General features: G+C 47.0%; 1 protein-coding gene across 6 annotated transcripts in view; it reads right to left on the bottom strand.

Moving 5' to 3' along the window:
* Arhgap23 (Rho GTPase activating protein 23) overlaps nt 1-18,245 on the bottom strand; it is a 96,266-nt gene that overhangs the window by 10,828 nt on the left and 67,193 nt on the right. For all 6 annotated transcript variants that reach the window (XM_040749604.1, XM_040749601.1, XM_040749602.1 and 3 more), the window contains 4 exons: nt 14,725-14,798; nt 14,402-14,491; nt 13,486-13,611; nt 76-117 (listed from right to left, as the gene is read on the bottom strand). In XM_040749604.1, coding sequence (XP_040605538.1) covers nt 76-117; nt 13,486-13,611; nt 14,402-14,491; nt 14,725-14,798 — 332 coding nt within the window. The remainder of the gene's footprint in view (nt 1-75; nt 118-13,485; nt 13,612-14,401; nt 14,492-14,724; nt 14,799-18,245) is intronic.

Below are 18,245 nucleotides of genomic sequence, written 5' to 3'. Positions count from 1 at the left end.
TGAGGCCTGCCACACCCCCCCTCCAGGACAGGTGGGTCACCTCAGACCACACCCACCCACCCTCTCGGCACTTACTCTCTCTCCTTTGTCCTCATCATCACTGAAGAACCAGTCTGACTGAAGAAGAGACAAAAGACAGGAGTGAAATTAGCATGGGGAGAGGGTAGATGGGGTTCCTCAACCTTTGGGCCAAAGGACTCACAGTCCCGAGGATGACTCCTCTTTTGAGAGGGTTCAACTTGATAGCTATGAGAACCCTTAGGGGGAGACAAAGTGGGACCACCATGTGGGAGAGAAGCAGACCAGGCTAGGGAGAGCCCACCACAAGCAGGTGACAGTTTTTCACAAACTGGTCCTGGGTGCCTCACTGGTGTATATCTCCAGAGCCAGCCAGGAGGCCTTGGCGGCAGCACCCTCTAGTGGACACTCGGTGCACTGACGGTGTCGAGGAGCCAGACAGCAGCTGCTGCGCCTGCTGGGCAGTGTTTCCCACCATCCATCCCTGGCTCCACACTAACACCTGGGTGTCACACTCTATCCAGTGAAGGAAACACCTGGAAACAGGTGTTAGCATCCCTCAGGGACACACAGGCAAGAGCTTTCTCATAAATGCCAAATACACGGCCTGGTGGCTCACGCTGTAAGGGAGCCTGTGGCTAGAGAGTTGAGTCCAAGGGCAGCCCAGGCTACACTGTGAATTCCAGTCCTTGTCAAACAAAACAGGTTAAAAGATAAAAACAACCGCATGCGAGAATCCAGAGGTTCAGACTACTTACAAATGGCCAATTACATGGGGCTTCCAGCAGCAGGAATGGAGGAGAGCAAGTAACTATCTGTGCTGACGGAGCACCATTTTGAAACCAGAATTTTGTTTTGTTTTTTAAGACAGGGTTTCTCTGTGTACACGCCTTGGCTGTCCTGGAACTCACTCTGTAGACCAGGCTGGCCTCAAACTCACAGAGATACACCTGCCTCTCAAGTGCTGGGGTTAAAGGTCTGCGCCATCACTGCCTGTCTGAAACCAGAAATTTTATATTCTGCTAAACTCTCATTTATATTGAAGAATGAGCCCAGGCATACTGGTGCAAACCTACAATCCAGCACCAGGGAGGCAGAGGTAGGAAGATTGCCACAAGTTTGAAGCTAACCTAGTCAGGCCAACGAGGGCTCCATGAGACCTCGTCTCAAAAAAAAAAAGTAAATGAATTGTAGCATATATGCTGTCCTTTTTTATTTTATTTTTTGAGACAAAGTACCATGTATCCCAGACTGGCCTTGAACTCCTGATTCCCCTGCCTCTACCTCCCAAAGGCTGGGATTATAGGTGTGAACCACCACACATGGCTCTAAGATATCTGAAGATATTTTAAGGACAATTGGGGGCTCTGTAGATAAAGTCCTTGGACATACGAATGAAGACCAGAGCTTAGATCCCAGCACTCGCGTAAAGAGACAGGCACAGCGATAAAGCTTTAAGCTCCAGCACCGGAGAGCAAAGACAGGTGGCTCTGGCTTTGTTGACCAGCCAGCCTAACTGATACAGTGAGCTCCGGTGAGAGGCCTTATTCATAATATGGAGAGTGACAGAGGAAGACACTGGACGCCTGTCAACTTCTGGTCTCCAGATGTGCACACACAGGCAGTGCACCAGCACACACATAACAATTCATAGATCTGCAGGAGACTAGAAAAATATACTTAGGTGCTATGGGGATGGCTCAGTGGCTTGGTGCTCTCCCAGAAGACCCAAGTTTGATTCCCAGCACCCACATGGCAGCTCACAATCTGCTATAACTACAGAATCTAGTGCCCTCTTCTGGCCTCTGCAGGCATAGCAACACACATGGGTACACATGAATGCAGGAAATACCACACACATAAAATATTAAAATATATCTGTAAAAATATTGATTTCTTTAGCAACTCAACAGACAAATCTGAACTAGTGAACATACTTTGAACCTTGCCCTCAGTCATTAGAGAACATACATTCTTCTACAACATTTACAATAATTCAAAAGTCAAGCCTGCCCTGGGCCGCCATGGGATTCTGAAAGCTCTTCAGAGTCTACACTGCACAATCTCTGTCCTCTACTCACAATGCAGTAAAATGAGAACCAGTGGTAATTTTACAAGAGCTAGCCCCTCCCAGACTTCACACAGAGCAGTATCACAACAGTGGTAATTTTACAAGAGCTAGCCCCTCCCAGACTTCACACACGGAGAACATGTCATAGCACACAGAGCAGGATCACAACTCTTCAGAAGTTGTTGAGAGTAGGCAAAAGCAAACCACAGAGTAGAAAAACACATTTTCAAAGAGACAGCCAATAAAGACCTCATAGGCAAAATACACAAAGAGCTCTTAGAACTCAAAACTGGAAAACAAACAAAAATGGACCAAAGACCTGGACATCCCATCAGAGAAAAAAACATGACAAAGCAGAATACGAGGGTTGGGGCTGTGGCCCAGTGGTAGAGCCCTTGCTTAGCATGTGTGAGGCTGTGGGTTCAATGCCCAGTAGGCAAACATGTGAATGAGGCTCTACATCATACACATCTAGGACATGCAAATTAAACAACACACTACCACTATGCAGCCAATGACCTTGACAACACCAACACTGACAAGAACTGGAACAAGGCTGGGTGTGGTGGGGAGGCTGAGGCAGGGGGATCTCTGTGAGTTTTGTGAGGCTATGGAGTTCCAGACCAGACAGGGCTCCACAGTACTAAGACCTTGTTTGTATCAAGGGAAAAAGAGAAGAAAGGAAAGGACAGCGACTTTCAGCTCTCATCATTACTGGGACAGATGACAGGCCACTCTGGGGTGTACTCATGGCTGTCCACTAAGCTAACTACACTCTTCGTGTGACCTGGCAGGTGTGCTCGTGTGTGCTAACCCAAGGGACGGAAAGCTTAAGTCCATACACAGATGGGCACAGAGCTGTCTGGAGCAGCTCTGTTTATAATGGTTAAGACTTGAGGGCACAGCTGTTTGCTGTGGTCTGGACAAGTCCCTCAAGGGCCCATGTATTAAATAAAGGCTTGGTCCCAGGTGACTCTTCTGGAAGGCACTTTAGGAGGTGGGGTGTTGCGGGCGTACCCCTAAGGGCAGGGTGGGACCCAGTCTACCATCCTCCCTCTTCCTCTTTGCTCCTTGGCCGAGCAGGTGAGCAGTTCCAGCTGCAATCACACTGTGGTACCTCACCAGAGGCCAATGGCAGCCAGAGACACACATGAACCGGGAGCGAAAATGAACTTTTCTCTCAAGTCAGTTATCTCTGGTATTTCCCTACAATGATCAAGAGCTAACTAACAATCCTTTAGCATAGGAAACCATTACACAAACCATCATCTGGCCAATGGGATTTTATTCAGTATCAGAGCCAGGGATGGTGGTACACACGTGAAATCTCAGCACTTAGGAGGCAGAGGCAGGAGGACTGATTCAAGTTCCAGGGCAAACATCAAGATGTGGTTTCGAAAGCAAACAAAACAGCACAGACTCATGAAATGCCTCGAGGTGGCTGCCTTGCACCCCACGAGTGGCCTCCATATTACGGTGGATACAGTGTAAGAACCTGGAGTCCCAGGGCAAAGCTGACAGGATGGTTATGGTTAGGGCTGTGTGGATGATTCGTATGACAAATGAGGGACACATGCACATCTGTCCAGGCCCACAGGATGAACTCTAATGTCAACCGTGAATGCAGCAGATGGCGGACATGAGCTGTCAGAGTCTCAGTGGTGCTGGGTATGGAACCCAGGGCTATGCATAGTAAAGTCTGTGATCAGCTCTCTATCATGACAGAGTTCCCCTTCGGGGATGTGGGTAATGGGGAAGGAAGGGTTCCCGTGGAGAGGTCAGAGGTATTTCTGTGTCTTCTGATTAATTTTGCTATGCATCTAAACCTCTCTGAAAATGTTAAGAAAAAAATGTCCTCGATAAGAGGTAAAATGAGGAACTGGATAGATGGTTCAGTGGTTAAAAGCACTGATTGTTCTCTTAGAGGACCTGAGTTCAATTCCCAGCACCCACATGGCAGCTCACAACCCTCACACAGGCAAAACACCAATGCACATAAAAATAAATTCCTAAAAAGTAAGAGAGGTAAAGTGAACTCAGAAAGTTGTGACCTTGCATCCAATTGTCAAAAAATAGAGACAACTGAAGCAGATGAGCTGAGAACTAACTTATGGAGCTAAGGTATAAAAACCAGAGACTGAAGATACACAAGGTAGGTAAAAAGACATTGAATTTTTATTGTGGTGGTGGTGGTTGAAACATGGTCTTACAACATATCCCAGGCTGGCTTCAAAGTCACAGAAATCTTCCTGCCTCTGCCACTGGAGGTCTGGGATACAGATGCGAACCACCAAACCATACCGAAAGGTGTTTAAAGCCATGCTTTGCAAAAAGAGATACATAAATCCTTGACATGTGTGGTCAAGACAAATGAAAGTAGGTCTGGAGAGATGGCTCGGTGGTTAAGAGCACCAGTTGCTCTTCCAAAGGACCTGGGCTCCATTCCCAGCACCCACATGACAATTAACAACCACCTGTAACTCTAGTTCCTGGAGATCCAACACCCTCTGCAGACACCTGGTGCACAGAACATCTATACGTATAAAATATAAACATCAGAAAACAACTGAGCTATGCTGGGATGCATCTCTGTTGGAGTACTTGCTTAACATGGTAAAACCCTGGATTTGATCTTCAGAATACCATAAACCAGGAGGCAGAGGATCAGAAGTTTGACATCATCCTGAGCTGCTTAACCTGGAGACCAGTCTGCTTACGGGAGATGAAGTCTCAAAATGCAGACACCCTAGCAACCTCAGGAAGCCTGAGAACAAGGAGCAGTACCAGTCAGGGAGGCTGAATTTGACCCCTGGTCCCAGGGAGTTTTAGAAAGGCAGCTGTAGAAAGCCAGAGAGTTAGCTGTTAACAGTCTCAAAAGGGGCCACAGTCCAGAGGCAGAGGCAGGCACATCTCTGAGTTCGAGGCCAGCCTGGTCTACAAGATGAGTTCCAGGACAGCCAGGGCTACACAGAGAAACCCTGTCCTGAAAAGCATTAAACAAACAGCCCTGAGTCTGAAAAGTGAAAGTGTGGGCAGCTAGAGGCTCACTTCAGGCAGGAAGCACAAGCCCCCCCTGGGTGGGAGCAGATCCTATGAGCTGAGAATAGCCCGAAGCCTCACATTCATCAGAGAATGGTCTCTGCAGCCACCTATCGGAAGTCACTGCTACAGGACCCGAAAACTCGAACCCTGCAGTGATACTCTATCAGGGAGAGTATCCCTCAGGAAGCCTTAAAAGGTGGAAAACAGTCCTCACTACTGCGGATCTCTGTTACTTCCCATACCCCCAACACGTCTGGGAGACCCCCCACCCTAGGGGGTCTCAAGAAGGCCAGAAAAATCTTCCCATCCCACACAGTGTGGCCACAGGGGTCCCTGGCACACACAGAGGGAGGTCACTAAAACAAAGATGCTCTGGCAAGGGCTTGTCCAACACAGAGCTGACACCAGCACAAACCCCGGGAAAGGGGGTTGATCACAGAGTCAACAAATACCTCCTGCCCAGTGCAGAGAATTGACAAGATCCAAGTTTTGGGGAGGTAGGAAGTGCTCCAGCACCTCAGTTTTTATTTTTTCCCCTTTTGTGCATCCTGCCAGAGTCCTCATCACCCTCTCTTTTTAAAAAACAAACAAGCAAAACAAAAAATCAAGACACAAAATAAAGCAAAAACACTATCAAAAAACATAGAAGAAAGGAAAAGAGAACAAAAGGAAAAAAGGAAAAAGATCACTCATAATAAAAACAATGTGCAATCAAAATTAGAAGAATGTATGAAAAGGAATAAAAGATAAAGCATAATTTTAAACACAATGAGGGATGAATGCTGCTGAAAGTGTCACAGAGGAGAAGGGACGGACAGACAGGCAGCACTCTGCTGGCTACTGCCCAGCTCCCTTGGTGAACTCAGGAATCTGTTGGGAGAGGGCCTAGGGCAGTGGCTCACGCCCTTTGAAAGAACAAAGCAGGGTAGTCACTGCGAGCTTGAGGCCAGGGCTACACAGCAAGACCCTGGTTTTTTGGTTGGTTGGTTGGTTGGTTGGTTGGTTGGTTGGTTGGTTGGTTGGTTGGTTGGTTTGGGTTTTTTAGATAGGGTTTCTCTGTACACTCTGTAGCCCTGACTGTCCTGGAACTCACCGTAGACCAGTCTGGTCACCATAGACCAGCCTGGCCTGGAACTCAGAGATTTACCTGCCTCTGCCTCCTGAGTGCTGGTATTAAAGGTGTGCATCACCACCACCCGGCTTCTAGCATGGTTTGACAATGTTGCTTTTACAGTAGTTTGTTTTCTCTTCTCTGAGTGGTACTGGGGATTGAGCCCTCAAGAGTAGGCTGCTCAACAGGCAGATCTCCAAATAACACAACAAGCGACATCCAAACTACAATACAGAAAGAAGCCAAGAACACGAGAAACCTGCCAACAGGCTCTCCCAAATCACAGGTTCTGAAAAGGGGCTGAGATGGCTCTGACTGAGGGCACTTGCTACTCGTGCAGAGGATCCAGGTTCACTTTCCAGTACCCACATGCCTCACACCTCTGTAGTTCTAGTTCCAGAAGCTCCCACATTCTCTGCAGGCACTTGGTGACATACACACACACAGGCAAAACATATACATTACATATATGTGTATATTCGTACATATATATGAATGAGATACTGTAATAGCAAATTCTAGATGAAAATTTCAAAAGCTTACTAGTAAAAATAATCATTGACAGAGGACGAATAACAGGCAGATAAAGTCAGTGTAGATCTGGTGAGGAAAGTCAGCAAAGTAGAGGAAAAGGTCAGAAAAAAATAGACTTGGAGAAAAACATTAAAAATGTTGGAAATTAAAACCTCAGCGACTCCAATAACGGCACAGCAGTGCCAATAGACTCAGTGGAGCAGAGAAGGAATGCCGGGATGGAGGGTGTGCTGGCTAGCTTCATGGCCACAGACACAAACAGAGGGACTCTCAATTGAGAAAATGTCTACATAGGATTTCGTATAGGCAAGTCTGTTGGGCAATTTCTTCATTAATGATTTGATGTGGGAAGGCCCAGCCCATTGTGAGTGGCACTGCTCCTGGGTTCTTTAAGAAAGCAGGCTGAGCAAGCCACAGGGAGCAAGCCAGTAAGCAGCATCCTCCATGGCCTCTGCTTCATTTCCTCCTCCATGTTCCTGCCTTGACTTCCTTCCATGATGAACTGTGACATGGAAATGTCAGCAAAACAAGCCCTTCCCTCCCCAGGTTGGTCATGGTGTTTCAGCTAGCTCCTGACTAAGACAGAGGACAGCTGGACAAAATACAACAGTCTAACAATAGAGAAAAAAACGTGAGCATGACCACAACAGTGATCAAGAGACCATACTGAAGCAGTCACAGGATAGAGGGAGCTCAGATTAAAACTAAGGGCATCCAGACTGTATTCCACGAATAAGGAAGAGAAACTGCCAAATCTAGAGAACAAATGAACCCCCAAAGAGAACCCAAACAATCTTGAAGAACCTCTTCAAGGCAGATTACAGGCAAGGTGTAAAAAGAAAAAGAAACAATATTATACGCTGTAGGGGAAAAGTGGACTCATCTTCAAACACAGATCTGTCAGAAATACACAAATGCTCTCACCAGCGAGCCAGAGGCAGCAAAGCATGGTTTGCAAGCCAAGTCTGGGAGGTATGGAAATAACAGCTAACTGGGATCCAGCAGCTATGGTCTGACACTGACAGGAAGCTAAGACTATTTCAAGATGATAACAGAGGTTCTTGACAGATGAAGTCAGCACAGCAGAAGCCGCTGACTGGAGTCCTCTACACGGAGGACAAGAAAGCCTCCATCATGAGGATGCACCAGAGAGTAAACCTCATGAGGAAGAAGAGATAGACAGCAATAGAAGAGGAAAGACAGAAGAAGAGATAGTCCAGCAATAAACCGAAAATTCCTCCATACTACTGGGGAGAAAAGGACAAGCAATAACTCAAGCTGCCAAATGACAGGAATTAGTAAATACCACTTAGTTATGCCCTTTCATGTAAATGCTATCAACCCATCAATAAAGAGACACAGACTAGCTGGCTGGATTAAAAAAAAAAAAAACAACCCAGTTATCTGTTTCCAAGAAACACACTTCATCAGCAAAGATTACCACAGACGGAGTCAAAGGATAGAAGTCAGGCTAGCAAGCAATGGGAGCTGAAATCACATTGGTGTAGCAATTCTAGCATACCCTAAGTAAATGTCAAAACAGAATTAAAAGAATGGAGAAGGAGCTACACACAGTAAAAGGAACAGGCTGGGTATATGACTTGGTTGGCAGTGTGCTTACCCAACACACACAAGGCTCTGAATTCATTTCCCAGCATGGAAAAAAAGTTAATAAAATTAATAATAAAAGTTATTAGAACGGAGAATACAGCTCAGTTGGTAGGGTGCTTGCCTAGCATCTATGAAACCCTGGGTTTCATTTCCAGTACCACAAAAAACAGACATGTCATACACATGGAGGTTCAATGTCATCTTGGCTATATAGTGAGTTTGAGGGGCAGCCTGGGCTACGTTTTCAAAAGGTCTAACACTCTCTTCTGAGCTCCAAGGGTGCATAGACATACATGCAGGCATAACTCCCATACACACAAAAATTTTTTTAATTGAAAAAGATGGTCTAGCCGGGTTGTAGTGGTGCACACTTAATCCCAGCACTTGGGAGGCAGAGGCAGGTGGATCTCTTCCAGTTTGGGGCCAGCCTGGTCTACAGAGTGAGTTCCAAACCAGGAATGCAAAGAGGTGCATTTTCAGCATTCTCATTCAGTACAGAGGTTGAAACCTTCACTAAAGCAGTGAGAGAAGCCGGGCGTTGGTGGCGCACGCCTTTAATCCCAGCACTCGGAAGGCAGAGGCAGGCGAATCTCTGTGAGTTCGAGACCAGTCTGGACTACCAAGCAAGTTCCAGGACAGCCTCCAAAGCTACAGAGAAACCCTGTCTCGGAAAAAAAAAAAAAAAAAAAAAAAAAGCGGTGACAGAAAGAAATGAAGGGCACAAACATGAGCAGAAGACATCAGAGAGCTACTGTTTACAGACAACAGATCCCATACTTAAAGTCCCAAAGGTCCCACTGGAAAACTCTTGGATCCAATGAACACTTCCAGCAAATAACAAAATCAACAGACAAGAATCAATAGCCATTCTATATACCAGTAACGACCCTGTTGAGAAGAAACCACAAAAAAAAAAAAAAAATCCATTAACAGCAAACAAAACAAAAAGAAAACCAAAACACCAACTAAATCAGCAACCCTAGGGGGCCAGTGAGGTGGCTCAGAGGGTTAGTCACCAAGGCTGCAGCCTGAGTACAGTCCCAGGGACCCACTTGGTGGCAGGAGAAGACCGACCTCAGCAAGCATTCTAACCTCTACACCCATGCAGTGACACACATGCTATCTCCCGCCCCAACACACACAAGTAACAGTGAATGAATAGATAGGTAAATAAACAAACAAAATCCAGGGGAAAAAATACCCTAGCAATTGGAGCCAGTGGGATGGCTCTCAGTGGGCACAGGGGCTGGCTGCCAAGCCCAACAACCTGGGTTCAGCCCTCAAGTCCCACATGGTGGAAAGAGAGAGCAGATTCCTTCGAGCTGTGCTCTGACTTCTATACACATGTGCTGTGGCACATAACTGGGGCACACACGTGCCCATGTGCACACACACACACACACATTAATTAATCATTCTTAAAACTCTATGAAACATCTCTACAATAAAAATGGCAAAACACTGAAGAAAGAACCTGAAGATACTAGGAGATATTAAAAGTCTTCTCATAGCCGGGCGGTGGTGGCGCACGCATTTAATCCCAGCACTCGGGAGGCAGAGGCAGGCGGATCTCTGTGAGTTCGAAGCTGGGCTGGACCGACAGCCTCCAAAACAATACAGAGAAACCCTGTCTCGTAAAACCAAAAAAAAAAAAAAAAAGTCTTCTCGTGCTGATAAACTGGCAAAATTAATACTGCAAAAATGGATGGATCACCAAAAGGTGTGTATAAATTCAATAAATCACCATCCAATTTCCAATGCCATTCTTTAAAGAACTATTAAAAAAAAGTATAAAATTCATATGCAAGTACAAAAGACTCCAAATAGCCAAAGCAAGTCTAAAGAAGAGTGAGCAATGTTGGAGACATCACAAAGCCTGATCTCAAACTATACTACAGAGCGCTGGTAACAACAGAGTAGTGCAACAGAACGAGAGGAGCCACGAGGGGCCATGCGCAAACCTACTCTCCCAGCACTCAGGAAGTAGAGGCCGGAGGATTAGGAAGTCAAGGCTGTCTCAAAAGAAGAAAGAAGAAGAAGAAAGGAGGAAGGAGACTGTGGAGGATGTAGGGACTGAGGAACGCTTACTCACTGCTGGGGCGGTATAAACCGGTGCAGCTACTACAGAAGTCAGTGTGGGGGGGTCCTCAAAAAACTCAAAACTACTTGCATAGCCGGGTTTACTGATGCATTTTTTCATGATATCTAAGAAAGGAACAAGCCTGGATGTCCACTAAAAGAAGAATGTATAACAAAAATGTAATACACACACATAAAATGGAATTATATTTAGTCATAAGGAAAATCAGGATCATGACATCTACCAGAAAATGGATAGAACCATAGATCTTTTTTATGCTTGTTTTTTTGTTTTTGTTTTTGTTTTTGTTTTTTGAGACAGGGTTTCTCTGTAGACCAGGGTGGCTTGAACTCAGAAATCTGCCTGCCTCTGCCTCCCCATGTGCACACATGCATGCACTCACACATGTGCAGGAATACACACACACACACACACACACTCACACACACACACGTATCCCATGAAAATAGAAAGGGACCATGTTTGGGAAGAAAGAGGTGTTAAGGGACGGGGAGCTAGGAAAAGGGACAGAGTAACGGAGTACTTGTGGCATGAGAGCAGAAAAGAGAGATTAGGACAGAGGAAGGAGACCAGCAGAATAGGGCTCAGTGGGGAAAGACACTTACTGTGCAAGCCTGGTGAGTTCAAGCCCCAGGGCCCGCAAAAAGTAGAAGAGAATCATCTCCAGAGCTGTCCTATGATGTCCACACACATACATGGAGTGTGTACCCCCTACACACTATGCACATACACACTACTAATAATAAATAAAAGGGGTGTAAAGAGGATGGGGCCAGTGGGGAAGTAGACTGAGCAATAACACATACGTATGAAAATGCCATTATGAAACCCATTACTTTATACCACTTTAAATTTTTTAAAAGAATTATAGGGGGAAAGTGGGAAATGAACTATACATACAAAATATAGACAATTAAAGTAGCACACGCCTTTAATCCCAGCACTTCAGAGACAGAGGCAGAGGCAGGAGGATCTGAGTCAGCTTGATCTGACTACTAGGCTAGGATTATATAGTGAGAGCCTACCTCAAAATAAACACACATACATAATATAAAAAAAAATAGCCAGGCAGTGGTAGCGCACGTCTTTAATCCCAGCACTCGGGAGGCAGAGGCAGGCGGATCTCTGTGAGTTCGAGGCCGGGCTGGACCGACAGCCTCCAAAACAATACAGAGAAACCCTGTCTCATAAAAAAACAACACACACACACACACACACACACACACACACACACACATATGTATGTAGTTCTAGAAAGAGACCAAAATTCACATAAAGAGAAACAAAAATACTTGACTAAAGACATTTAAATTTGCTGAAATAATTGTTCAAGCACATAGTATCCCAAGTCTAGTCCTTTCACTGTATTGAACTTCCCTAACAGTCTAAGGAACATATAACCTGTAATGTGTCACTACTAATAGGTACAAAGTGTGGAATGGGGGAAACTGCCAAATGCAATAGGGAGTTGCAAATAGGCCTCGCCCTGTCACTGTGGCTGTTCTCAAACTCTATGAAGTCCAGGCTGACTTTGAACTTGTTCTTCCTGCCTGGCGCAGGCCTATTTCCTATTGTCACAACTGAGGAGACAGTCTGGCATTGAGGGTTAGGGGCCAGTAGTGGTGTCAAATACGCCCCAACACACAGGAGGGCGTAGTCTGAGAATACTGACCTAGCACACCAAGGCCCTGGGCGCATCCCTAACACAGGAAAAAGACAAAAGTCCCAAGGCTGAGAAGTGCCCGGGTTCTGTGTGTGCTGAATAAATGATGAAGTCTTCCACCATGGGCTCGGATGCCAGATGACTTGGGGGACTCACAGGGCTGTGGTGATTTCCGCCAAGCACCTGGGTCTGTGCTCCTCTGCTCCACAGCAGCCTTGTTCACACTTCACTGCCCACCCTTTACCTCATGAAGTCTGGCCTGGGGACCCCTTACTGCGGGCTGCCCTTGGCTTCCCTTTGTGACAGGAACCCCTGTTGGAACCCATTTTTTGGTGTGTGACCTACCGCAAGTCATCACCTCTCTGAGCCCTGATTTCATCTATAAAGTGGAGGTTAACAGGGCTCCCTTCCTGGACCAATGGCTAACCCTACTCCTTCTACAGAAGGGGACTCTGGGTCCACATTCTGTGGCTGTCACAGGTGGGTAAGGAGGGAATCTTTTGATTCATAAAATCATCCTGAGTCCCCAAAAGAAGGCAACTGCCTTTTGGGTGGACTTCACAGGATAGAGGCCACTACCACCCTCTGCTGGTCACTATGGTTTCTACATCCTTCCTAGACAAAACCAAGAACCTACCAGAGAGGTTCTTAACCTACAAGCCACAATCCTTTCACAGGGGTCACCTAAGACCATCAGAAAACACACATATTTACATTATGATTCATAACCATAGAAAAATTACAGTAGCAACAGAAATAATTTTATGGTTAGGGGTCACCACAACATGAGGAACTGTATTAAAGAGCTGCAGCATCAGGAAGGTTGAGACCCACTGATCTAACAGGGTACAGGGGGCTCCTTGGACCCTCTAGGAGTCAGAAGGGAGGTGAAACAGTGACTTGCACCAGAGAACCTTGGAGGATGTGGCCTTGGCCCCTGCTCCGTGCGCTATTCCATCTGTGCCCCCTGACCCAAGGGCCTATGGGTGTTGGAGCCCAGACCTCCTGACACCCAAACCACACACCTGTATGCCCAGTTCTGCCAGCCACCTCCAGTGGACAACTCACTAAGGACCCCCTGCAGCCAGCCTCCACCCAATGGTGCCCTCCCTGCTCCTCCCGGACTCTTCTTTCGGTCTTGTTCCTCTGCTAAGGACTTGGAAGCATTGCTGTTTTGCCTCGAGGGCAGCCTGTCATTGCTGAAGGCAATGCGTCTCCCATCAGTATCCTCTTGGGCTGCAGGTGCCGTTGCAAGTATCTTGGGGCACCCAGGCTGGGCGGAAGCAGCGCCTGGTCTTGGTTTTTCAGGACGCAAACACACAATGGGCACTTACATGCTGGATCAGTGTCTCCACGATTTTGTAGCGGTCTGGCATGTGGGTCACCATGTCTGTCATGTTGTCTTCAGATGTCCTTACCAACGTTGGCCCGAACACCAGAGCCAGGTTCCGGGGCTCCATCTGGGTTGGCAAGGGAAATTCCCAGGATCATTGCTTTGAGCATGACCTCTAGTACCCTTCACTCTTCCTTCACTGAGGTCAACCGAGACCACCATCCCCAAGCCTGATATGTTCTGATACTAGGGGCTGAACACCCACATGGGCCTGGAGAGGTTTGCCAAGTAAAGTACAAGCCAGATGGAAAGCCTCACTCATTTCCAGACCTGGCAGCCATGAACGGTGCCCACCTCACACACCCGACCAGGTAGCCCTAGAGGTTAGTGATAGCAGTGGAGATTCTGGTGTGGAAGACATGTTGGATATCTAGGGTGGTCTAGAACAAGGAGGGATCCCGTCATTGCTGTTTCTCCACTGCAGAACCAAAAGACAGAAAGAACTGGATGAGGGGATGTAAGGTGAAGGCATTGGAGCAGGATCAGAGGACAGAGGCCACCCTGCACGGGGGTGGGGGGGTGGGGGTCGGGGGTGGCTCTTGGCCTTACATAGCCCTCAGCAACTCAGCAGCTGGGTCTCTGGGGACTGGCACTGGTCCAGCTGCAGGCTGGGGCACTGGCCCAGTGTGGTGGGAGCAGAATAGCCTTAGGAAGAGGGAGGGCTCTGTAGGAGGAAGTCTGTATGCCACCATTAACCATATGACTTACTAGAGGCGCATACAGATGAGGTAATAAAAGGGCGGTTTACCACACCCAACTAACTTATGTCAATGAACAAATGGGCTCAAATCATGCTGAGGAAGCACGAATTCCGTGCAGCCAGTGCTTCCCAGGCTCCACCAGGGAGCTACACACACCTTGTTTTTCTCTGAGTGGTCGGCAATGGTCTTGAGATGGCCCACGAGGAATTTAAGTGTTTCATAGTAGTGTCCTGGGAGATCCCGGATCTAGAGAACAGGAGGAGGGAAGAGGGACCAGGCTGTGACAATCTCCAAGCCAGACTCCACCATGCTCCAAAGAGACTCCCACTGCCCCACCACAGGGAGATGGACTCCATCTTCTAACCCCCTTCCTTGGTGCAGATGGGGAAACTGAGGCTATTGGTAGAGAAAGGCTTCTCTGTTGCCTCTGGGGGTGGCACCAGGCTGCCCCTCTTGCCTGACAGGGCTTCTGTTCTCACCAGCTTCCGCAGGGTCTTCATCCTCTCCCTGGAGTCTTCTATCCGATTGGCCTCGATGAAGTCATTGTATTTGTCTAGGACACAGGAGAGATCCTCAGAGGTGGGAGGCAGCCACTTCCCTACTCTAGGGAACTGAGAGTTCCAGCCAGGAGAGGAGGCTGCTTCCCGAGTGGTCATGCAGGAAGACTAGAGCTTTCCCCCATCCTTGCAAAGTTCCCTACTCCTGTCTTCAGGTCAAGATCTCAAGGCTCAGTAGGTAAGAAAAAAGGAGGCGGGCCTTCAGACACCTCACCTGCCTCAACAGTCCCCAGCTCTTGAGGTTCCCAAAGATGCTCCAGAAACTTGAATAATGAAGGTAATAAGCCCTTTTCCCCATGCTCCTTGGGGCTGCAGCCTCCATCAGGTTGGCTGGGATGGAACTTTCAGCAAATAGGAATTTATCATGGCCAGGCCCTCAGTACCATCCCCAACACCATCAAAATAGAAAACACAGTTCACCCAGACAAGCCAAGAATGAGATTTAGGGCTGGAGACATGGCTCAGTGGGGGAAGTGCTTGCTGTACCAGCATGAGGACCAGTGTTTTTGATCCACAGCACCATATAAAAAGCTTCCTGTGATGGGGCTGGAGAGATGGCTCAGAGGGTTAGAGCACTGGCTGTTCTTTCAAAGGTCCTGAGTTCAATTCCCAGCACCCACACAGCAGCTCACAACTGTCTGTAATGGGCTCTGATGCCCTATTCTGTGTGTAAGCATACATGCTGGCAAAGCACCCATATTCATAAAGTGAACAAATAAATAAACCTTTAAAAAAAGCTGGGTAGTGGTGGCGCACACCTTTAATCCCAGCACTAGGGCGGCAGAGGCAGATGGATCTCTGAGTTTGAGACCAGCCTGGTCTACACAACAAGTTCCAGGAAGGCCAGGACTACACAGAGAAACCCTGTGTCGCCCCCCCCCCATCACCCTTGTCACCCCTGAACTGGGAGAGGGGATAGGAGGATCCCTGGAGCTCACTGGCTAGTCAGTCAGGCCAACTGGCAAGCCCCCGTCCAGACTCAGTGAGAGACCCTGTCTCCAGAAGCCACCAGATGTCAACCACTGGCTTTTGGAGATGTACACATGGGGCAGTGAGAAGGACTGGAATTCCACTAGAGGACAAGGCATCGAGGAAGGATGCAGGCATGCCCACATGCCTGTGACTGGAGAGCGTCCGTTTCTACCTCACACAGCACAAACTAGTTTAGCTATGACAGAGCCCAGTATGTAAATCAAAATATCAAAGGTGAGCCTGTGAGGTAGCTCTGTGGGTAAAGGGGCTTGCTGCCAAGTCTAATGGCCTAAGTTCAACTCCTGGGTACCACATGGTGAAAGGAGAAAACTGAATCCTGCAAGCTGTCCTTTGACCTTGACATGAATGACTTGGCATGTTTGTGTACTCTTTCCCCATACTAAATAAATAAATGTAATAATAATTTTTAAAAGACCAAAGGCAAGCTGGGCATACTGGCTCATGCCTATAATCTCAGCACTGAGGAGGCTGAGACAGGAAGATTTCCCTAAATCTGAGGCCAGCCTACATTAGTAAGAACATGTCTTAAGGGGGGTGGCATAGGGGGAAATATTTTTACAATCACAAGGTCTAAACATGAGATATTCAACCCATTAAACAAATAGTGTTTAGGCACTTAAAAATATTGTTTTCTCTGGGCAGTGGTGGCGCACGCCTTTGATTCCAGCACTTGCAGGGCAGAGGCAGGTGGATCTCTGTGAGTTCACGGCCAGCCTGGTCTACAGAGTGAGTTCTAGGACAGCCAGGGCTACACAGAGAAACCATGTCTCAAAAAACAAAGAAGAAGAAGAAAATAATAATAATAAGAATTTTGTAAGACTTTAAACCCTGTTTTCAGTTTCTAAACTGAAAGTTCAAGGGAAATGGCAGCTGGCTGTGATGGTATAACCCTGAATCCCAGCATCCAGAAGACTAAGGCAGGAGGATTACTTCAAGTACAAAGTTATCCTGGAGTACATAGCAAGACCTTGTCTAAGAAAAAAGTAAAAAGGCAGGGAGAGGAGGCTACAGCAAATAGTTGCAAAATCAACAAAGGTTAATGCATACCATATGCATACCAACAAAAAATTTGTTCCCACAAATCAAGAGGAAGAAGATGACTGAATAGAAGTACAGGTGCAGGGCATGCAGAAACAATCACAGGAGAGATGGGAAACGCCAGTAACTAATGAAAGGAGGCTGGCTCTCCCTAGAGATGGGGCAATAAACCCTAACGAGACACCATCCCCTCCTGCTGACCAACAAGCTTCACACACTAATAACAAAGCTGTGTTGTGATCCAGTGGTGGAGTGCAGGGCCTTGTGTCTGATGCCCAGACTGCAAAACAGGAAAAAAATAAACAAACCAGGTGTGGTGCTATGATGAGGGATGTCGTTCTGCATGCTGCGAATATGTGTTGCTTTTATTGGTTGATAAATAAGGGTGATTTGGCCAATGGCCAAGCAGGATAGATCCAGGCAGCGAATTCAAAAAAAGATTCGAGAAAAAGGAGGTGGAGTCAGGAAGACACCATGTAGCTGCCTAAGAAGATGTGAGAAATGGGTTGACTTAATTGTGAGAGCTAGTCAGTAATATGCTTGAGCCATTGACCAAACAATTATAATTAATATTAAGCCATGGAGTATTTATTCGAGAACTGAAAAAACTCCATTTTTTTAAAAAGAGTTATTTATTTATTACATATACAGTGTTCTGCCTATATGCCAGAAGAGGACACCGGATTGAATTGTAGATGGTTGTGGGCCACCATGTGGTTGCTGGGAATTGAACTCACGACCCCTGGGAGAGCAGTCAGTGCTCTTAACCTCTGAGCCATCTCTCCAGCCCCGACAAACCTCCATTTACAGTGGTACCTACTTGCCTGTAATTCCACATACTCAGTAGGTGGAGGAAGGAGACAATCAGACATTCGAAGCCAATCTGAGTAACTTATTGTTGTCTCAAATAAAACAATAAGGGGCATTAAAAGCACTAGCTGCTCGTACAGAGGACCCAAGTTCAATCCCCAGCACTCACACTGCAACGCCAATTCCAAGGGATCTGGAGCCCTATTCTAACCTCCTCGGGCACCAGACACAGACATACATGCAGGCAAACACCCATGCACACAAGATAAATAAACAAAAGAAGATGAAGTAAAGTAAGAACCCTGACGAGACGGCCAAGCCTGATGACCAGAGTTCAGTCCCCAAAACCGACAGGTTGGAAGGAGAGGACCAACTCCTGTCCCTCACCACAGTCACACCTGCGCCACCTCCCACAATAAAATAAAATACAGAAAGTAAAAATAAAGCAACAAAAACCAGTGAAACCCTATTGAAAAGTATGTCAGGGACACATTTGCTTGTGCTACTACCGGGAGTATGAACTTAGCCTCCTCAGAGTGTAATCTACACAGCTTTCACAGGGAGACACTGACTTTCCACTCCACATGTAAGCATGCACCTGC

Source organism: Mesocricetus auratus, unplaced genomic scaffold (assembly GCF_017639785.1).
Source record: "Mesocricetus auratus isolate SY011 unplaced genomic scaffold, BCM_Maur_2.0 Super-Scaffold_100007, whole genome shotgun sequence".
In the NCBI taxonomy this organism is placed as follows: domain Eukaryota; kingdom Metazoa; phylum Chordata; class Mammalia; order Rodentia; family Cricetidae; genus Mesocricetus; species Mesocricetus auratus.
The sequence above is the reverse complement of the archived record's forward strand: the minus strand, read 5'-3'. Positions and strand labels throughout refer to the sequence as shown.